Below are 18,258 nucleotides of genomic sequence, written 5' to 3' on the forward strand. Positions count from 1 at the left end.
TAGAAGATCCGTGTGTTAGACTTTCATTAACGTGTGCTACATTGGCACGTGTGCTGTGATTCTCCTTTAAGGGAGGCTTGTGTGGTAAAGTTCCGTTGACATCCTTTACACACACAGAGAGAGAGAGAGAGAGAGAGAGAGAAGAAGAAGAGAAGACATTCTCAGTAACATTACATTTGAAATATAAAAGAAGAAATAGATAACTAAATAAAAAAGCATAGAAAACCAAACTGGATTATCGGTGCTGTGACGTCGATGCAACCTCTTCTACTTGTTCTGCTTTTCTTTTCAATCCATGTATTGTTTCTTCATTACCAAAAGTTAAGAGTGTTTTGGTGTTGGGATCATCCCACTCCAATGCATCCCACCACTCTTTCCTTCCTCTGATAATTCCTCTCATTCCTCTCATAACAGAAGTTGAGTTGCCAAAGGAAAGAGGGATCTTCTTCAGCTGATGACAACCTCTTATCATAATATCTTTCAGGGAAGGACAAATGATGACCCGCTTACAAATGCTTTTCAATTTTGCTAATTTTGTCAATTCCAACCGCTTCAAGTTAGGGAGTAGGATGATGGTATTGTTATTGTTGTTGTTATCACCTTCTTCTCCTCCTTTTATCACCTCCTCCATCTCACTGCATTCTTCAATATCGATGTATTCAAGGCATTGGAGATGCTGAAACAATTCTAGTGACATGACATTCTCCAATACTTGACATCCCCAGACAACCAGGTTTCTGAGGCATGCAAATGAGGGAGGCAGCAAGACTCCCTCACACAGACCCCTTAAATTCGGAAGATCCATTAGATCCAAAGACTGTATTGAGGGTAAAGACGGAATTATGGTGCTGTTGTCTCCTATCGGCAGCAACCACTTCATGCTACACTCCAAGATGTCACATGACTGTAAGTGTTGCAAGCGAGACAGGCAGTGTAAGCTTGACAGATCGCATCTCCCCATTTTCAGCTTGATAATACTATCAGTAAGCATTAAGGAATTGCAACCACCAGCATTTATCCTCTCTGTCTCTTTAGCAGATGAAACATAAAATTCTTTGAGGTTAACCAAACATTCCATCCCATCTGGCACTTCTTTGATTCCAGTCTTATAGAGGTCCAAAAACCTTAGACGCTTCAGCTTTGCTAAGGACGGTACCTCCCTTAACATCCAACAATTGTTTAGTAAGAGCATACACAGGTTCTCCAAGTTGGAAACTGATTCTGGCAGATACTCAATATAAGTCATAGAGAGGTCGAGAATTCTGAGGCTGTTCATGCAATTGAAGAACTCATGAGAAATGTTGCCTGAGAGAGGGTTCTCTTGCAACAACAATGTGGAGAGTTTTGGGCAGTTAGGTTCACCTGAAATCATTTCAATTTGATTTCTCATTAATGAGAGTTTTTCAACCTCTTCGGTAAATTCTTCTACACCAATTGATCCCCTTATCCTCATCCCAGCTTTGACCACAAACAGAGGCCTCTTCCTTGTAATTCCGATGGCCAAATCTCTTATTAAATCATGCATTACCACACGACCTTCAGACCTCCTTACCAACATACATACATCTATCAGTCCAATCAATACCGTGTGGCCTTTGTCTTGTTCCTTTTCCCAGTCTCCCATATCATCTATCAATCCTTCTGCTATCCAATACTTTAACAGTTCTTCATCACGGAATGCATAGTCCTCTGGAAACAAAGCATAATACAAGAAGCAAGATCGAATCCTGTCAGATTTTAGTCGATCGTAACTAAATTTCAAAATTGGAAAAACTTGATCATCCATGCCTTCGATCTCCATCGTTGAGCATTTTAACTCCTCTAATGCATTTCTCCATTCTCTAACATCGTCCTTTTCTCTCATTGCACTTGCTACTGTGATGATTCCAAGCGGCAAACCACCACATTCTTCAGTCACAAGCTTCGCAATCTGTTCTACTTCCGAAGAAAGCACAACATCAGCCCCAAGCCTTTCCTTGAACAATTCCCACGCTTCTTCCCGCGAAAGAACCTCCACTTCAAACTTTTTTTGGCACTTCATGCCTTGGCATACATTTTTTGATCGAGTAGTCAACACTATCTTGAATGTATTGCCCTCGGGAATCCCTACCTTTTCCAATGGAAATGATTTCCACATATCATCTAAGATGATAACAAACTTCTCCCTATGCTTTAAAGCCTCAAACAATTTCTTTGACCTTCTCATTTCATCATCTTCATAGGAAATGTCCAATCCTATTTCTCGTGCTATACCATTTTGCAGTCTCTCAATATTAGAATCATTAGACACCGTCACCCAAATGGCAAGACCAAATATTCTAGAGCTCTGTATTTTATTAAAGATGTGGGTCATGATGGTCGTTTTGCCCACTCCCCCCATGCCATACACACCTATAGTTCTGACCTCCTGATCCATCAACGACTCCCAAATCTGTTCTAAATTTCTTTCTGCTGTCGTTCTACCCACCAATTTCGTTGTGGGCATACTTCCACTTTCAGGTAATAAATCAGCAAGTAACCCTTCTGAAAATCGACCTTTCTCCTTAAGCTTCACCACCTCTTCAATTTTCTGTACGACACGCTTTCCCAATGCAACACGTGGGAGTGAGAAATCTCTCTCTATTTCTCCATAAACCACTTCTATTTTAGTCACTGCGCTTGTAACCTTTTCCACATTTTCCAGCCATAAACTCACTTCTGCCTTTGGCTTCTTTCCATGCACTACCTTCGCTGTGTTCAGTGCAATAATTACATCGGTCTGCTGGCTGCTCAACTCTTGCATTTCGATTTTTAGAACATCAAGACTCTCTTCAAGCCTTCTAGAGTAGTCGTATTGAGCCCATGAATTCCTGACAATCTCATGGAGGAATTCCATAACAACTCCTGCAATAACAACTTAGAAATGTTAGATTAAAAATTATTGAACTAAAGATATAAATAAGTTAAGGCGTGTTTGGTTACAGTACATTTCATGAAAATTTGTACTAATAATAGTCTAAAACTGCAAAAACTCGACTAGACTCGTTAATTTGGGCGGGTCCACTTGGTGAGCCGACCCAACTCAACTGGGAATTTAATAATTATAATTTTTTTATATTTATAATTATGGAGAATATTTAGAACGGTTAAATCTATATCTATACCTATTCCTTGGAGCCAATTGCTTCTCTATTTTGCCTGCTATATTTAGAATTAGGGAATTTCTTTTTCTTTTTCATGGACAGACAAAAGAAATACACTTACTATGGGTAGTTAGGTAATATATATCCACTTTACCGTACATGACGCAAGGAGAACTACTGTTTACAGGAAGTGGATTGCCTATGACCCGGATATTGTGTGGGGCTCATAGAGATGACCATGATTTTATATGTGATTCAAACCGTTCATAGGGTTATAATTATCACTCAGATAAATTGTAGGTGCAAATATCATTCTGATACAAAATTTCTGTCACGTTCAGCCATTCCATCCCCACTGTTTCGTGTGGTATGACTTATATGAGTTTTTTATCTGCCTCATTAACACTTATGATTCTTTAAAATCGTAAGTGATCCATTATAGGACTATCAAATAGATGGATCTGATTGTTGGTTAGACCTAACATTTATACAAATGATCTAGGCTACCCATATTAGAGGCCATCAATCAGATGGTTATGATCATTGAATTGGTCTGGCTCATAAATTTCACACTAATGAAAATACTAATAATTTTTAAAATCGTATGATGATATTAAACAATACATTGAATAGATAACATAAAAGCGACATAATTATTTTCATGTGAGTGTAGTTCTAAAGCTTCAATGATAGCATCTTTATGGGGCATTTGTAGAAGAGCCTTCCTAGATTTTTCGATGTGTCGGATTTTGGCATCAAACATCTTGCTTGATTATATATGCAATTTATTTACTTCACATGATTCTCTAAGTTGTAATTCATGATGTACCTTATTCATAACCTAGCATTAATGACAACTAACCAAGATCTAATTAGTACATGTTACAAACTACTCTAATGAAACAGCAACAAAGAATAGCAAAAGTTACTAAAAAAAGATTCACATAAAAATTCAAACAAGAGAGTAATAAACAAAGTAGAATATAAAGAATAAAATGATAGAAAAGTTAAGAAGCAGCACTTATCTTATTTGTTTATTTAAACAAAAAAGGATGAGACTCCTTTATATAGAAAAAGGCAACACATTTGCATTGAATTAATATCATGACCTTGAAAAAAAAAAAAATCCAACATTTATAGAGGGAATGCATATAAAACCAAAATTAATCTCAAGTAGAAAATGAATAAAAATGTGAAAACAAAAGATCAAGTGCTGCAAAATTTACGAAATTATCACTAAACTCACCTTTTTCTTCTTTCTTAGTAGATTATGATTGGGCCCTCTACGTTTCTTCTCTGAGGAAGGATAATAGAACTAAAGATTTCCAGCAAAATATAGCTGTGCCTCTTCTTTAATGAGATCGAATTTGAGATTCGTACAATCAAAATCAAAACACTAATCCTTATATCCACTTAAAATTTTTTAGAGGCCAATTTGTTGCCCGTAAACATCCTTGAGTTGTAATGAGATTATAAGTAATCTAATTGCATGGGCTATTTGGATATCTACATTTGCATATAAAGGTTTTACAGGCTGTAAACACATTATTCCCTTCGGCTATAATTTGAAAATTGGCAAAATGTCTAATTTCAGATTACATGTAAAGTTTTATAGTTAAAAAGACATTATATATAACAGAACGCCATGTTGATACACAATCATGATGTGTGGAGCTCACCATGATGTGTATTACATTTACCACTAAAAAGCCAAATACAAATTAGTTTTCATATACACAAATTACCACTTAAAAGCTAAACAAAACAGTATGTAAACAATTAACACCTTAAACTCCTTTTAGGTGTAAAGTATTTACAACTTTAAACTTTATAGGCATCCAAACAACCGTTGAAGGAAAATGGCATAAATGGATGAAATGGCAAAGACAAATGAAATGAATTTGTAAAATAATAATAATAATAATAAATAAATAAATCCTAGCTATAGCTCTAAGATAAGACCTAGGGAGAAAACTCTAGAAGTTTAGAATATTGATAAAATTGCAAATAGGGAGCGAAAGGAAACCTTAAAAATCCAATACAAAACCAAGAGCAGTGATGATAAAGAAAAACCTTAAAAAATCCTTGCTTCACACTATCTCCTTTCTCAGGAAGGGGAGAGAGAGAGAGAGAGAGAGAGAGAGAGAGAGAGAGAGGAATTTGGGGCTAATTTTGGATTTTGGTTTGTGTGGTTCAGTTTCTACTCAGACCCTAATGACAACTTTTACACATAATAATGCTTTCCTTTCTATCATTCTAGGGCCCATTTATAAATCATCAATTACTTTATGACACATCATGTTACCAAGGATATCCTTGGGTAAGGCAACATACGTCCTTTCAAGAGATGCGGATTACATGGTGACTTTGCCACCATATACATTTGTGATGACCTGATGTGCCGGATTTGATTGAGTCATGTGCCACCTATTCGCTATTGTTTTTTCTACTAGGTGCCCGGGCATGCCAGAATTGAAATTGCGGCTTCAATTTGAACCAAACAACAATGACCCCAAGTGCCAAGATAGGTGCAGACACGTAGTGTATGACCGAGATCTGAGGAGATCGATCGCCTATTCAGTCACTTGCTCAGTGTGTAAAATTGGATCAGGCGATATTCAAAGGGGGGGTTCGTCCTCTAATGATGGGTTACTCCTTTGCCTTCCATATGAAAGGATTTTTTAATATAGATCAAAATGGAACGGGAAAGAGATTCTTACAATAGATCATGAAGAACAACTGAAGAACAGCTGAAGAACACCTTTCCGATGGATGATCTGAGTTCAGCGTGCTAGCGTACACTCGAATTACAGTTAAAGATTATCAGCTACTCGGTTACTGCTACGGATTACATTAAGGAATATAAACAGTAGGCAGTAAAAGTAAAGGATTACACTATGGAATGTAAATTGACTGGTAATTGAAAGGATAATTGAAAGATAGATTTTGTTTGTTTGGGTTGGTATGATACGATTTTCCTTCTTGATTTTCTTTGTTATTTATATCTTTGATCCAACCATCTAGATCCTTCTTACGTTTCGACGGTTACAATAACCGTTCAACACGATTGCCTTCTGGAGACTTCCTTGCCACCTATCTTAGTAACCACTCCAGGCCTTCTTGCTAACTCGATCGCAATCTGCTCGGTTGCTCAATCGAGCTCCTGGATTACCACCGACCGCTTGCTCAATCTCTTAGATGGCCATTAGACACTTACTCGACCTCCAGGATGACACTTGGCCGCTTGATCGACCTATAGGATGGACATTGGTCGATTGGTTGACCTCCAGGATGACACTCGGCCGCTTGGACAACTACTTGATTTGCTTTTTATTTCCTCCCAACTGCTCCCTATCCTATCATCCTGTCAGCTGTGATTTCGTAAAATGCATTACAAACATCCTTGGAGATCTTTAGCATGCAATATCTTTTCATTGCTTTAACGCATGTCCTTTCCAATTCGGTTTCCCAAGAACGGTTGGGATTCGGTACAACATTGCCCCCCACATTACTTCGCCTTTGGTAAAAGGTGAATGCAATGTTAAATCATTGTTTGGTGCAATAAGTGTGATGGTTCGGTCGTCTAAAAACATTAATTTCAGCCATCTTGGTTGAACTTGACCATCTTGATAAAAAATATCAAAGTAAGCCGACTTGGAAGAACTCGGCCATCTGAATAAAAAAACGGCAAAATCAACCATCATGGTTGAACTCGGCTATCTTGATCAGAAAACGTCAAAGTCGGATGACTTGGGCAAACTCGACCATCTTGATCGAAAAACATCAAAGTCAGCAACATGGCCAAACTCGGCCATTTGAATCGAAAAAATGACAAAATCGGTCATCCCGGTTGAACTCGACCATCTTGATTGGAAAACGTCAAAGTTAGATGACATGAGCAAACTCGACCATCTTGATTGAAAAACATCAAAGTCAGCTGATTTGGCCGAACTCAGCCATCTGAATCAAAAAACGGAAAAATCGACCATCATGGTCGAACTCAACCATCTTAATCGGAAAACGTCAAAATTGGATGACTTGGGCAAACTCGACTATGTTGATCGAAAAACATCAAAGTCAGCTGACTTAGCCAAACTCGACCATCTGAATTGAAAAATTGAAAAATCGACTGTCCTGGTCGAACTCGACCATGTTGATCGGAAAATGTCAAAGTTGGATGACTTAGGCGAACTTGACCATCTTGATCGAAAAACATCAAATTAAGCCGACTTGGCTGAACTCGGCCATCTGAATTGAAAAATGGCAAAATCGGCCATCCTGGTCAAACTCGACCATCTTGATTGAGAGACAACGAATTTGGCTGTCTTGGTTGAACTCAGTCATCTTGATCGGAAAACGTCAAAGTCGGACAACTTCGCTGAACTCGGCCGTCTCAATCGAAAAATGACAAAATTGGTCGTGACAATGGAGACTGTCAGTCAATCCATTCTGAATAAGGCTTATGGTTGACCGAGGTAGTAATACGGCTGCGAACTTGGCCTGTTACTTCTTGAACTATTTGAATAATTTGGTCACAATTCAAACGGTGCGATTTGGGCATTAGAGGTGGATCGGGACCTACCTGATTTTGTTTTCCATGATATAGTGGAATTCCCAAGGAATGGCTTACTCCAGGAATAAAATTCCTGACCTCCCACTCTGCTTTCCTGAACTCGGCAGATAGTGAAGTGTTCCGTATCTTCTGGATTGGAGCTGATGAATATTATGTTATGACAGAAAAGGTAACTGCAATGCTGGCGGTACTGATGCCAGATTTTCGACAGAACTATTATTCAACAATTAGCTGAGGCACATTTTGCTGCAACACAAGAAATGTTCTTTCAAAAAACAACAGATTTAGGCTTCCGGCTTGGCTAACCATCCATCTGTTAATGGTCTTGGCCTAAAAATTTGTAACTGCTCGGCCTGAGCTCGTAATTGCTATGTCGTATGCCGATTCACCATTTGCATATCACATAGCCAAGTCATCATTATCTTAGAAAGATATATTGACTATCTCGCTTTCTCATTACTTTCATACCGACTCATGTTATAGTGTCCCACTGGGCGTGTTAGAAAATTATTTGTTGTTGTTTTCTACACTGGTACGCTGGCATGCCAAAATTGAAATTGCGGCTTCAATTCGAACCGAACAACAATGACCCCAAGCGTCGAGATAGGCAGACATGTAGTGTATGATCGAGATATGAAGAGATCGGTTGCCTATTCAGCCACTTGCTCAGTGTGTAAATTGGATCAGGCGATATTCAAAGGGTAGGGTTCGTTCTTTGATGATGGGTTACTCCTTTGCCTTTTGTACGAAAGGACTTTTCAATACACATCAGAATGGAATGGGAAATAGATTCTTACAGTTGATCACGAAGAACAGCTAAAGAACACTTTTCTGATGGATGAACTGAGTTTAGCATGCTAGTGTACGCTCAAATTACAGCTAACGATTAATATCATGACCTAAAAATAAAAAATAAAAAATCCAACATTTTTAGACCAAATGCATATAAAACCAAAATTAATCTTAACTAGAAAATGAATAAAAATGTGAAAACACCAGATCAAGTGCTGCAAAATTTACAAAATTACCACCAAACTCACCTTTTTCTTCTTCCTTGATAGATTATGATCAAGCCCTCTGTGTTTTCTTACATTCAAAATCAAAACACTAATCCTTATCTCCACTTGTAATTTTTAAGTGGTCGTTTTGTTGCTAGTAAAAGTCCTTGAGTTGTAATGAGATTATAGGGGCTGCTTGGATATCTGCATTTGCCTATAAAGGTTTTACCGATTGTAAACACATTATTCCTTTCAGTTGTAATTTGAAAATTAGCAAAAAGCCATGTTTCAGATTACATGTAAAGTCTTTGTAGTTAAAAAGACATTATAAATAATAGAACGCCATGTTGATACACAATCATGATGTGTGGGGCCTACCATGACGTGTATAGTACATTTACCACTTAAAAGCCGAATGCATAATTAGTTTTCATGTACACCAATTACTACTTAAAAACCAAACAAAATAGCATGTAAACAATTAACAATTTAAACTCTTTTTAGGTATAAACTATTTACAACTTCAAACTTTAGCGGCATCCAAACCACCCTTAAATGAAATAGGCATAAAAAACCCATGCTTCACACTATCCCCTTGGGTGGAATGGCCAATTTTAGATTTTGGCGTGTGTGATTCAGTTTTTACTCGACCCAAATGGCATCTTTTACACATAATAATGCTTTCCTTTTCTATCATTCTTGAGCCCATTTATAAATCAACACTCACTTTGCGACATGTCATGTCAGCAGGGATTTCCTTGGATAAGGCAACCTACGTCCTTTCAAGAGACGCGGATTATATGATGACTTTGCCGCCACATACATTTGTGATGATTTGATGTGCCAGATTTGATTGGGTCATGTGCCACAATAAAAAAAATGAAACTTACGTAAGGCATGTTCGAAAGTCATTAGGTTAAGTACATGTTTCACTGGGCTCCTCCATTACTAAAAGTGGCACATGTCCAATCAAATCCCACCACATTGAATCATCACAGATGTGTGTGGTGCTAGGCTCACTACGCAATCTGCATGCCCTTTCAAGGCATGGCTCACACGGTACCATGGTGGCACCCCGCAACTGCGGTACCAACAACGCACACCCATCCAAAATGTGATCCCTATATATATATATATATATATATATATATATATATATATATAGAGAGAGAGAGAGAGAGAGAGAGAGAGAGAGAGAGAGAGAGAGAGAGGAATGCTCACATGTGCACCTTCTTAGGTGCGCACTCATGCACACCTTTGCACATGTGTCATGGTTCCATAATCTGAATGGTCCACGTGATGTGGCACCCCTTGAAACCTCACTATCCCAACTTTCAGCCCGATACAAAACTCTGGTGGGCCATGGCAAAAGGAAACAACTTCATCCCTTGATTTGCATTTCTCTTTGCTATGTCAACTAGAGTTTTGGATCAGGTTGAAAATTGGGCCAATAGAGTTTCAAGGGGTGCCGCATCATGTGGACCGTTTGGATTCTAGGACCATAAGACATGTGCAAAGGTGTGCATGGGTACACATGTAAAAATGTGCGCAGGTGAGCATTCTTCTCTCTCACTCTCTTTATATATATATAATCATTAGGTGGGCCTTACCATAGAGATCTTGTGCAATTATATAAAAAAAACCCCAAGATCTAGTAGTGGGGTCCACATAATATCTTTTTTTTTTCCACATAACATCTATTCGGCATCTAACCCATCGAAAGTTGTGCCCACCACAATTGTGACGATGGGACATACTAAAAATCATGTTAAAGCAAGCTTTAGGTGGGGTGCAACCACCTAGGATTGGGATGATGATTTTTCATTGTTCTCAATGGTATGGGCACTTGATGGTTGGATCTGTCTTTTAGGTGATGTAGAGCGGGTTGCGGACACTTTCATGTCCAAGATGGACCAAAGAAGGCCCGATCGGAGGCAGAAGTGATTCGGACCATCAGAACCTTAAAACAGGCTTATCTCGCAAACTGGAATGAGTTATTCGATGTAATATATATGATTTTGGGGTAGGAGAAGCTACGTACTGTAGCCACCCAACCCACTATGCCAGGTTGCCCACACCGAATTTGTGAGATTCCATCAGATCGACGATCAAAAATCCATTTTATTTTCATTTTTACTATTTATAGTAAGTTTTAGTTTGATTATAACTCTTCATCCTTAGAGCTTTAAGAGTTGTGTCCAACATGAAATGTGCTTAGAAAAATTAAGTGAATAACATGGTTAAGCCAAATAGGAAACTTATTATTTTTGGCTAAAAACCATGAAGTCTAGTAGGAATCATAACCATTTATAAATAGTAAGTTTACTATTTATAGTAAGCCACGAATTTTAAAGAGTTTGAGTTAAGTTTGATTCTAAAACTTCTTCCAAGATTTCGTATCACTATTTAAAGGGTTGTAAATTCATTTTATCATCTATCAATCAATTATTGAATTTCTAGAATTTATTTTTATTTTCTTATTTTCCCTCGTGGATTCAAGGTATCTGTGTGAGGAGTCCAGAGAAACTCTATGGATTTGTAGTATCCCCTTGAGGAAGACGGTGATCGACCTCATCACGCCCATCCTTGCGTCAATTGGTATTAGAGTAAGGACTCCCTTTAGACTAAGGGTAAATAACGAAGGTATGAACCAAAATCCTATGGACGGTGATCCTAAGATTCGTTATCTTTTGGAAAGAATGAAAGCTTTCCACCGGAAGAGTCAGTTGACCATATAAGGGTTGTAGGCAACCCTTGACCATTTTGCAGATACGCTAATTCCACTTCGAGCGCAAGGCAATGCTCAATCGCCCATAATTGTTGTAGGTTAAAACCTTGATTTTTGTATAGCACTACCAGTGGTGAATCGTAGGGCTACCCCAGATTATTCGAGCTCTAGTGACGAGGACTTCGATGATGGCTTTACCCGATGACTAGTCTATGGAGGTGATCGTCCAGATCGTGCTAAAAGAGACTATCGGGGTAAGGTCGAACTTCCTTGTTTTAATGGCTTATTACATATGAAAGATTTCCTCAAATGACTAGCCAAAGTAAAATGATATTTTGATTACATGGACGTGTCAGGGCATGAAAGGGTGAAATTAGTAGCATTTAAATTAAAATATGGTGCTTTGGCATGGTGGGAGCAAATATAACTTTCACGTGCTCGAGAGAACAAAGTGCCCATCCGATCCTAGCCACAGATGAGACGCCTTCTTCAATCACGATTCCTCCCTAATGATTATTCCAACAATACCAAAATTGCCAACGGAGGAATTGAGCCATCACAGATTACATTGAAGAATTCCAGAGGTTGACAACGTGGAATGACCTATCAGAAACCGAATCTCAGAAGGTAGCACGATTTATAGATGGATTACGATTGACGATTGAGGACCGAGTTCAGATGCACTCATGTACTTGGTTGGGACTGTGGATGAAGCAGTTCAGTTGGCAGGGAGGGCAGAAACGCAGCTTGCAAGAGTCCCTACTCAGCCTTACCCTTCAACTTGGCCCCCATGACGAGTCCCTCGTAAGATCCAATGTTGGCACGAGGAAAAGAACCAGTAAGAGGACGTTCTCAACCTCCTGCAATCGCAAACTGTGACACGGTGAGTGGCCCATCTAGGCCTTAATGTGTAGCATCCACAACAACGGGCCCAAGTAAGATTCCAAATCCTTCTTATCGGCCAAAGCCGAACAGTTGTTACTATTGTGGCTAACCAGGTCAATAATCAAACACCTACCCTCAAAATCTCGCAGCCTCCTTGACCATTGCTGAAGGGGGCACTGAAGGTGATGCAGCAGAAGAAGACCCTAACTTTGATGAAGATGAATAAGCCATTGAGGAAGGAGCTGGTAACGAAGAATAGATGGTTGGGGATCATGGTGAATCCTTAGTCGTGAGGCAATTACTGTACACACCAGGAAAGGAGTTACATCCAATGTTGTCAAACCGCATATGCTGTTTTGTGCGATCGGATATACTTGTGCGCATACGTGATCGTACAATTGCATATGCGGTCGCATTTTATCTTTTTTTTTTGAAAAAAAAAAAACAAAAAAACAAGGAGAAAATTTGAAAAAAATGTAGAAAAATATAAAAACTTAGGAGAAGCTTCCCTAAGTCAATAGATAACTAATATAGTAATTTTACATATATAAAATTAGTTTGTGACTTGTTAGAAAAATGAATGAAGTACATCAAATTCCACATTCAACAATATAGTTAATTAACAAAATAATCAATAAGTTATTTATTGTACAAATACAATTTTGAAGTTACATAATGTTTATTATTTATACATTATAACACTAACACTACTTACAAGTTACAATTTACAACTTAGTTACACTAACAGTAAGTTACATTCAATAATATATTTACACAACTTATAGTTACAAAGTTACACTACTTAAGAAAGTTTGATTTTTTTTGCAAAAATAAAAAAATAAACAAACAAAATAATGTGCCAACAGTTGGTAGATATGCGATTGCATACATCGCATATGCGATTGCATATCCTCGCACATTTGGCATATGCGATCGCATATGCACTGTAATGGCATATGCGATATGCATATGGCAATTCGTATATGCGAATATACGGTTGCATTTAACAACACTGGTTACATCCACAATGGCACAATATATTCCATATGTGGTGTACCATCAACAGCAAGGTCAGTGATGTAATCAAGATATTGGTAGCAGCGAGAACATCGTCTCGAAAGTAATGGTGGACAAGTTGTGGCTACCTACGATAAAACATCTTTCTCCTTAATTGATTGGATAAAAAAGGTGAACGAGACAAAGGTAACCAAACAATGCATTGTCTCATTTTTAATTGGTAAAAACTATAAGGATCAAGTACTTTGTGATGTGGTCGACATGGAAGCATGTCATATGTTACTCTGTTAACCATGGCAGTCGGACCATGACACGACTCACCGGGGACAAGATAATGTTTACATCTTCATCAAGGACAGTCGAAAGATGGTCATTGTCTCTATGGGACTAAAGAACCATCTTGAAGCTTCTAAAGTGGAGGGGAGTTCCCTCCTGACCATTCGGGATTTCACGAAGGAATCCAATGAAATCGGTGAGGTATACGCCGTAGTTGTAAAGGCGAGGAATCGGAGCCCTTAAACATTCCTCCAAGTTTAAGGCAATTACTGAACGAATTCAAGAAAATCTGGCCTAAAGAGTTACTCGATGGATTGTCCCCCATGCGGGATATCTAATATCACATAGACCTCGTTCCTGGGGCTAGCCTACCCAACCACCCCCACTATCGGATGAGTTTGAAAGAGTGTGAGATACTTTAGGGGCAAGTGGAGGAATTGATCCGTAAGGGTCATTTAAGAGAGAACATGAGCCCATGTGCTATGCTAGTGTTGTTGGCACAAAAAAATATGGGAGCTGGCACACGTGTGTCGATAGCCAAGCAATTAACAAGATTACCATAAAATATCGGTTCCCAATACCATGGTTGGACAACATGCTTGATATGTTAGAAGGTGTCAAGGTGTCCTTTAAGCTAAATTTGAGGAGTGGGTATCATTAGATTCATATTCGACTCAGTGATGAGTGGAAAACAATTCAAGACCAAGGGTTGTATGAGTGGCTGGTCATGCCCTTCAGTCTATCGAATACACCAACCATTTTTATGTGTTTGATGAATCAAGTGCTGAAACCGTTCATTAGTCAATTTATGGTAGTATATTTTGATAACATCCTGATATATAGGTAGGATGAGATGGAGCATATGGAACATCTCAGGCAGGTGCTACAGGTCCTGTAAGTTAACAAGTTGTACCTTAACTTGAAGAAGTATAGTTTTTTTAACGGATAGCCTGTTTTTTCCAGGATTTGTTGTAACGTTAGCGGGCGTCCATGTAGACAATGAAAATATGTGAGCTATTCGGGAATGGCCGATCCTGAAGAACATTCATGAAATGATGAGTTTCCACGGGTTGTCGACCTTCTATCGTTGATTCGTGTGTAATTTTAGCACAATAGTCTTACCTATTACAAATTGCATGAAAAAGGGGATTGTTTCAGTGGACCGATCATGCTGACAAGAGCTTTGATAAAATCAAGCACTAATTGTCCACAACACCGGTCTTGGTTCTTCCCAGTTTTGGCAAACCGTTTGAGGTTAAGTGTGACGCCTCATACGTCAGAACTGGAGTTTTATCATAGGAAGGTAGGTCGGTAGCCTTCTACAATGAAAAACTCAGTGAAACCTGAAAGAAGTGGTCGATACGTAGTTGTTTAAGCACTGCAATACTTACAGCATTATCTGATCTAAAGAGAGTTTGTTCTCTATACTGACCATAAAGCCTTAAAATTTATTAATAGTTAGGCTAACATGAATCTTGTGCATGCTAGATGGGTTGCGTTTTTACAGGAATTCATGTTCGTTCTGAAGTACAAGTCATGACGGCAAAACGAGGTGGCTGATGCACTTAGTTGTCATGCATCACTACTTGTTACAATAAACAATGAGGTAGTCGGATTTGACTATCTCAAGGAGCAGTATGCCACTGACGAAGACTTCAAGGATGCATGGATGAGGTGCCAAGAAGGTCATCCCACTGACCTACTTATGAAAGATGATTTTCTCTTCAAAGGGAATCAACTATGCATCCTTCAAAGTTCTCTGAGGGAGCAGATTATTCAAGAGTTACATGGAGGTGGTCTTAGTGGAAACCTTGGAGGAGACAAGATGTGGGCCCTTGTAGAGGAGTGGTATTATTGGCCGTAATTGATACGTGATATGGAAAAAGCAGTGCAGCGTTGTCATGTTTGTCAGACCTCAAAGGGGTAGTCTCAGAATACAGGCCTCTACACCCCGTTACCTGTGCCTGACGACCCTTTGGAGGATTTATCTATGAAATTCGTGCTTGGTCTCCCACGATAACAATGCGGCATGGATTTGGTGTTCGTGTTGGTAGATTGTTTATCAAAGAAGACACACTTTATCCCATGCAAGAAGATTCTCGATGCAATACACGTGGCGAACCTATTCTTCAGAGAGTTCATGCGGCTACACGGGGTTCCCAAGTTCATTACTTCTGACCGTGACACGAAGTTCGTTAGCTACTTTTAATGGACTTTATGAAGTCGGTTCGATACACAACTTCAATTCAGCAGCGCCCATCACCCACAAACTGATGGGCAGACTGAAGTTGTGAATCGTATGTTGGGAAACCTCATTCGGTGTATTTTAGGAGACAAACTGAAGCAGTGAGATTTGACCTTATCTCAAGTGGAGTTTGCATTTAACAACATGCTGAACTGCTCAACAGGGAAGTCTCTATTCGAGATTATTTATGGTCGAGTGCCTCGCCACACACTTGACTTGGTCCCTTTACCCAAGTTTTCGGTCATGAGTATTGTAGTAGAAAACATGGCGGATCCAATCATGGACATTCATGCGGAGGTGTAAGCCAAGTTGCATGCCTTGAACGATTAATATAAGGAGCAAGTCGACAAGCATCAGCGATAAAAAGTGTTCAAGATGGGTGACCAAGTTATGGTTCATCTACACAAAGAGAGATTTCCGACCAGGACTTACAACAAGTTGAATGAACAAGAAAATTGGACCGGTACCGATCCTCCGAAATATCAATGACAACGCTTACATTATTGATCTTCCAGAAGACATAGAGATCTCGCGTACTTTCAACATCGTAAACCTGACCGAGTATCATGAATCGAAGCGGGATAAGAACTCGAGGACGAGTTCTTTTGAAGTGGAGGGGACTAATGTAGAGTGGGTCGTGGACACTTTCATGTCCAAGATGGACCAGAGAAGGCCCGATCGAAGGCAAAAGTCATCCGGATCGTCAAAATTAACCATAAAACAGGTGTATCTCGCAAACCAAAATAAGTTATTTGACATACCATATATGATTTTGGGGTAGGAGAAGCTACTTTAGCCACCCCACGCCAAATTTGCGAGATTCCATCATATCGACGGTCGAAAATCCATTTTATTTTCATTTTTGCTATTTATAGTATGTTTTAGTTTGATTATTACTCTTCATCCATTGAGATTTAGGAATTGTGTCCAACATGAAAAGTGCTTAGAAAAATTAGGAGAATAACATGGTTAAGCCAAATAGGACACTTACTATTTTTGGCTGAAAACCATTACGTCTAGTAGGAATCATGACCGTTTATAGATACTAAGTTTACTATTTATAGTAAGCCACAAATTTTAGAGAGTTTGATTCTAAAACTTCTTCCAAGGTTTGGTATCACTATTTAAAGGGTTGTAAATTCATTTTTATCATCTATCAATTAATTTTCAAATTTCTAGAATTTATTTCTATTTTCTTATTTTTCCACTTGGATTCGAGGTATCTCTATGAGGAGTCTAGAGAAACTCCGTAGATTTAGAGTAGTTATCCCCTTGAGGAAGACGGTGATCGACCTCATCATGCCTATCCCTGTGTCATTAGGCTACCTAACCATCTACACCTACTTATTCCCCATCAAAACATCATAAATGGATTAAGAAGATCTGGCCACCATCCAATGTCAAATCATAACTAGTTAAATTAAAGAAAAAGAAAAAGAGCAAAGAACAAGAAGAAATGAAGATGTACCCAGCTGAAGTCTCTCTTTAAAATCTTAAGAAGTAATTTGGTTTCTGCATAATAAAAATATATAACTCAAATACTTAGTGTGCGTTTGTTGCACCAAATATCACAACATTTATTGATTGTGCAAGATCCCAGGAAATTTTACAATATTTGGTGCAACTAAACGGGCAGTAAAAAAGAAAAAGTGTTAAAAAAAAAAAAAAAAACAGAAGAAGAAGAAAAAGAAAGGTTACGTAGTACAAAAATTAACTCTAGCGATGCAAACTAGCTGTAATTTATTGTGCTGATGCTGATTTTCATGTATGGAACGATGGTGTCCGAAATTTCTCGTTGGACTCAAAGGAAGTAAGACTTCCGGTCCGTTTGTTGAAACTTATTTTCAGCACTTAACACTGAAATAGGCCTTTTTAAGTGAATTTTCCTAATTTAGATGGTTTGATAAATTTTAAAATTTAAGTGCTTAACTTGGATTTTCACTAAATGGCTTGCACAGTACATTTCTCGTACTAAATGGTATCATGCATTGTTCCCACCCACAAACAGAGTTCTTCGCATTCCCGTAGGGACGGGGATTGCGTGATGATACAACTTTACATCATTTGGGTGTCAGCCGGCCATTTTAAATTTAAGAAGCTTTAGTATCAGTTTATACACTAAGGGGCTATTTGTTTATCACTTGATATGTCCTGAAATCTGAAAATTAGATTACGACCATTTAATATGCTATTTTGGGTATTTGTTTAAAACACTTAAAAACCGTCCTTAATGAAAACAAATTCAATTCCAAGGTAGTGTATGCACCGAATGCGATAAGCGGTGAGTTTGGATGTGACAAAGTTCATTGAATCCCATCATGATGTATGTATTATTTTGTCCATTCATGTTTATGAATCAATTTAAGGTATGAGTTAAAAAAAGGAGGTAAACGTAAAGCTCAGGTGAACCAAAC

At 38.5% G+C, this 18,258-nt stretch overlaps 1 protein-coding gene across 1 annotated transcript in view; it reads right to left on the reverse strand.

Annotated features, from left to right (window-relative positions):
* Positions 1-235: 235 nt before the first annotated feature.
* Positions 236-18,258, reverse strand: part of LOC131249749 (probable disease resistance protein At5g63020) — a 29,518-nt gene continuing 11,495 nt past the window's right edge. Inside the window, exon 2 of the mRNA XM_058250514.1 lies at positions 236-2,883. Within this exon, the coding sequence (XP_058106497.1) occupies positions 236-2,883 (2,648 nt within the window). The remainder of the gene's footprint in view (positions 2,884-18,258) is intronic.

The sequence above is a fragment of the Magnolia sinica genome, chromosome 6, assembly GCF_029962835.1.
Source record: "Magnolia sinica isolate HGM2019 chromosome 6, MsV1, whole genome shotgun sequence".
Classification (NCBI taxonomy): domain Eukaryota; kingdom Viridiplantae; phylum Streptophyta; class Magnoliopsida; order Magnoliales; family Magnoliaceae; genus Magnolia; species Magnolia sinica.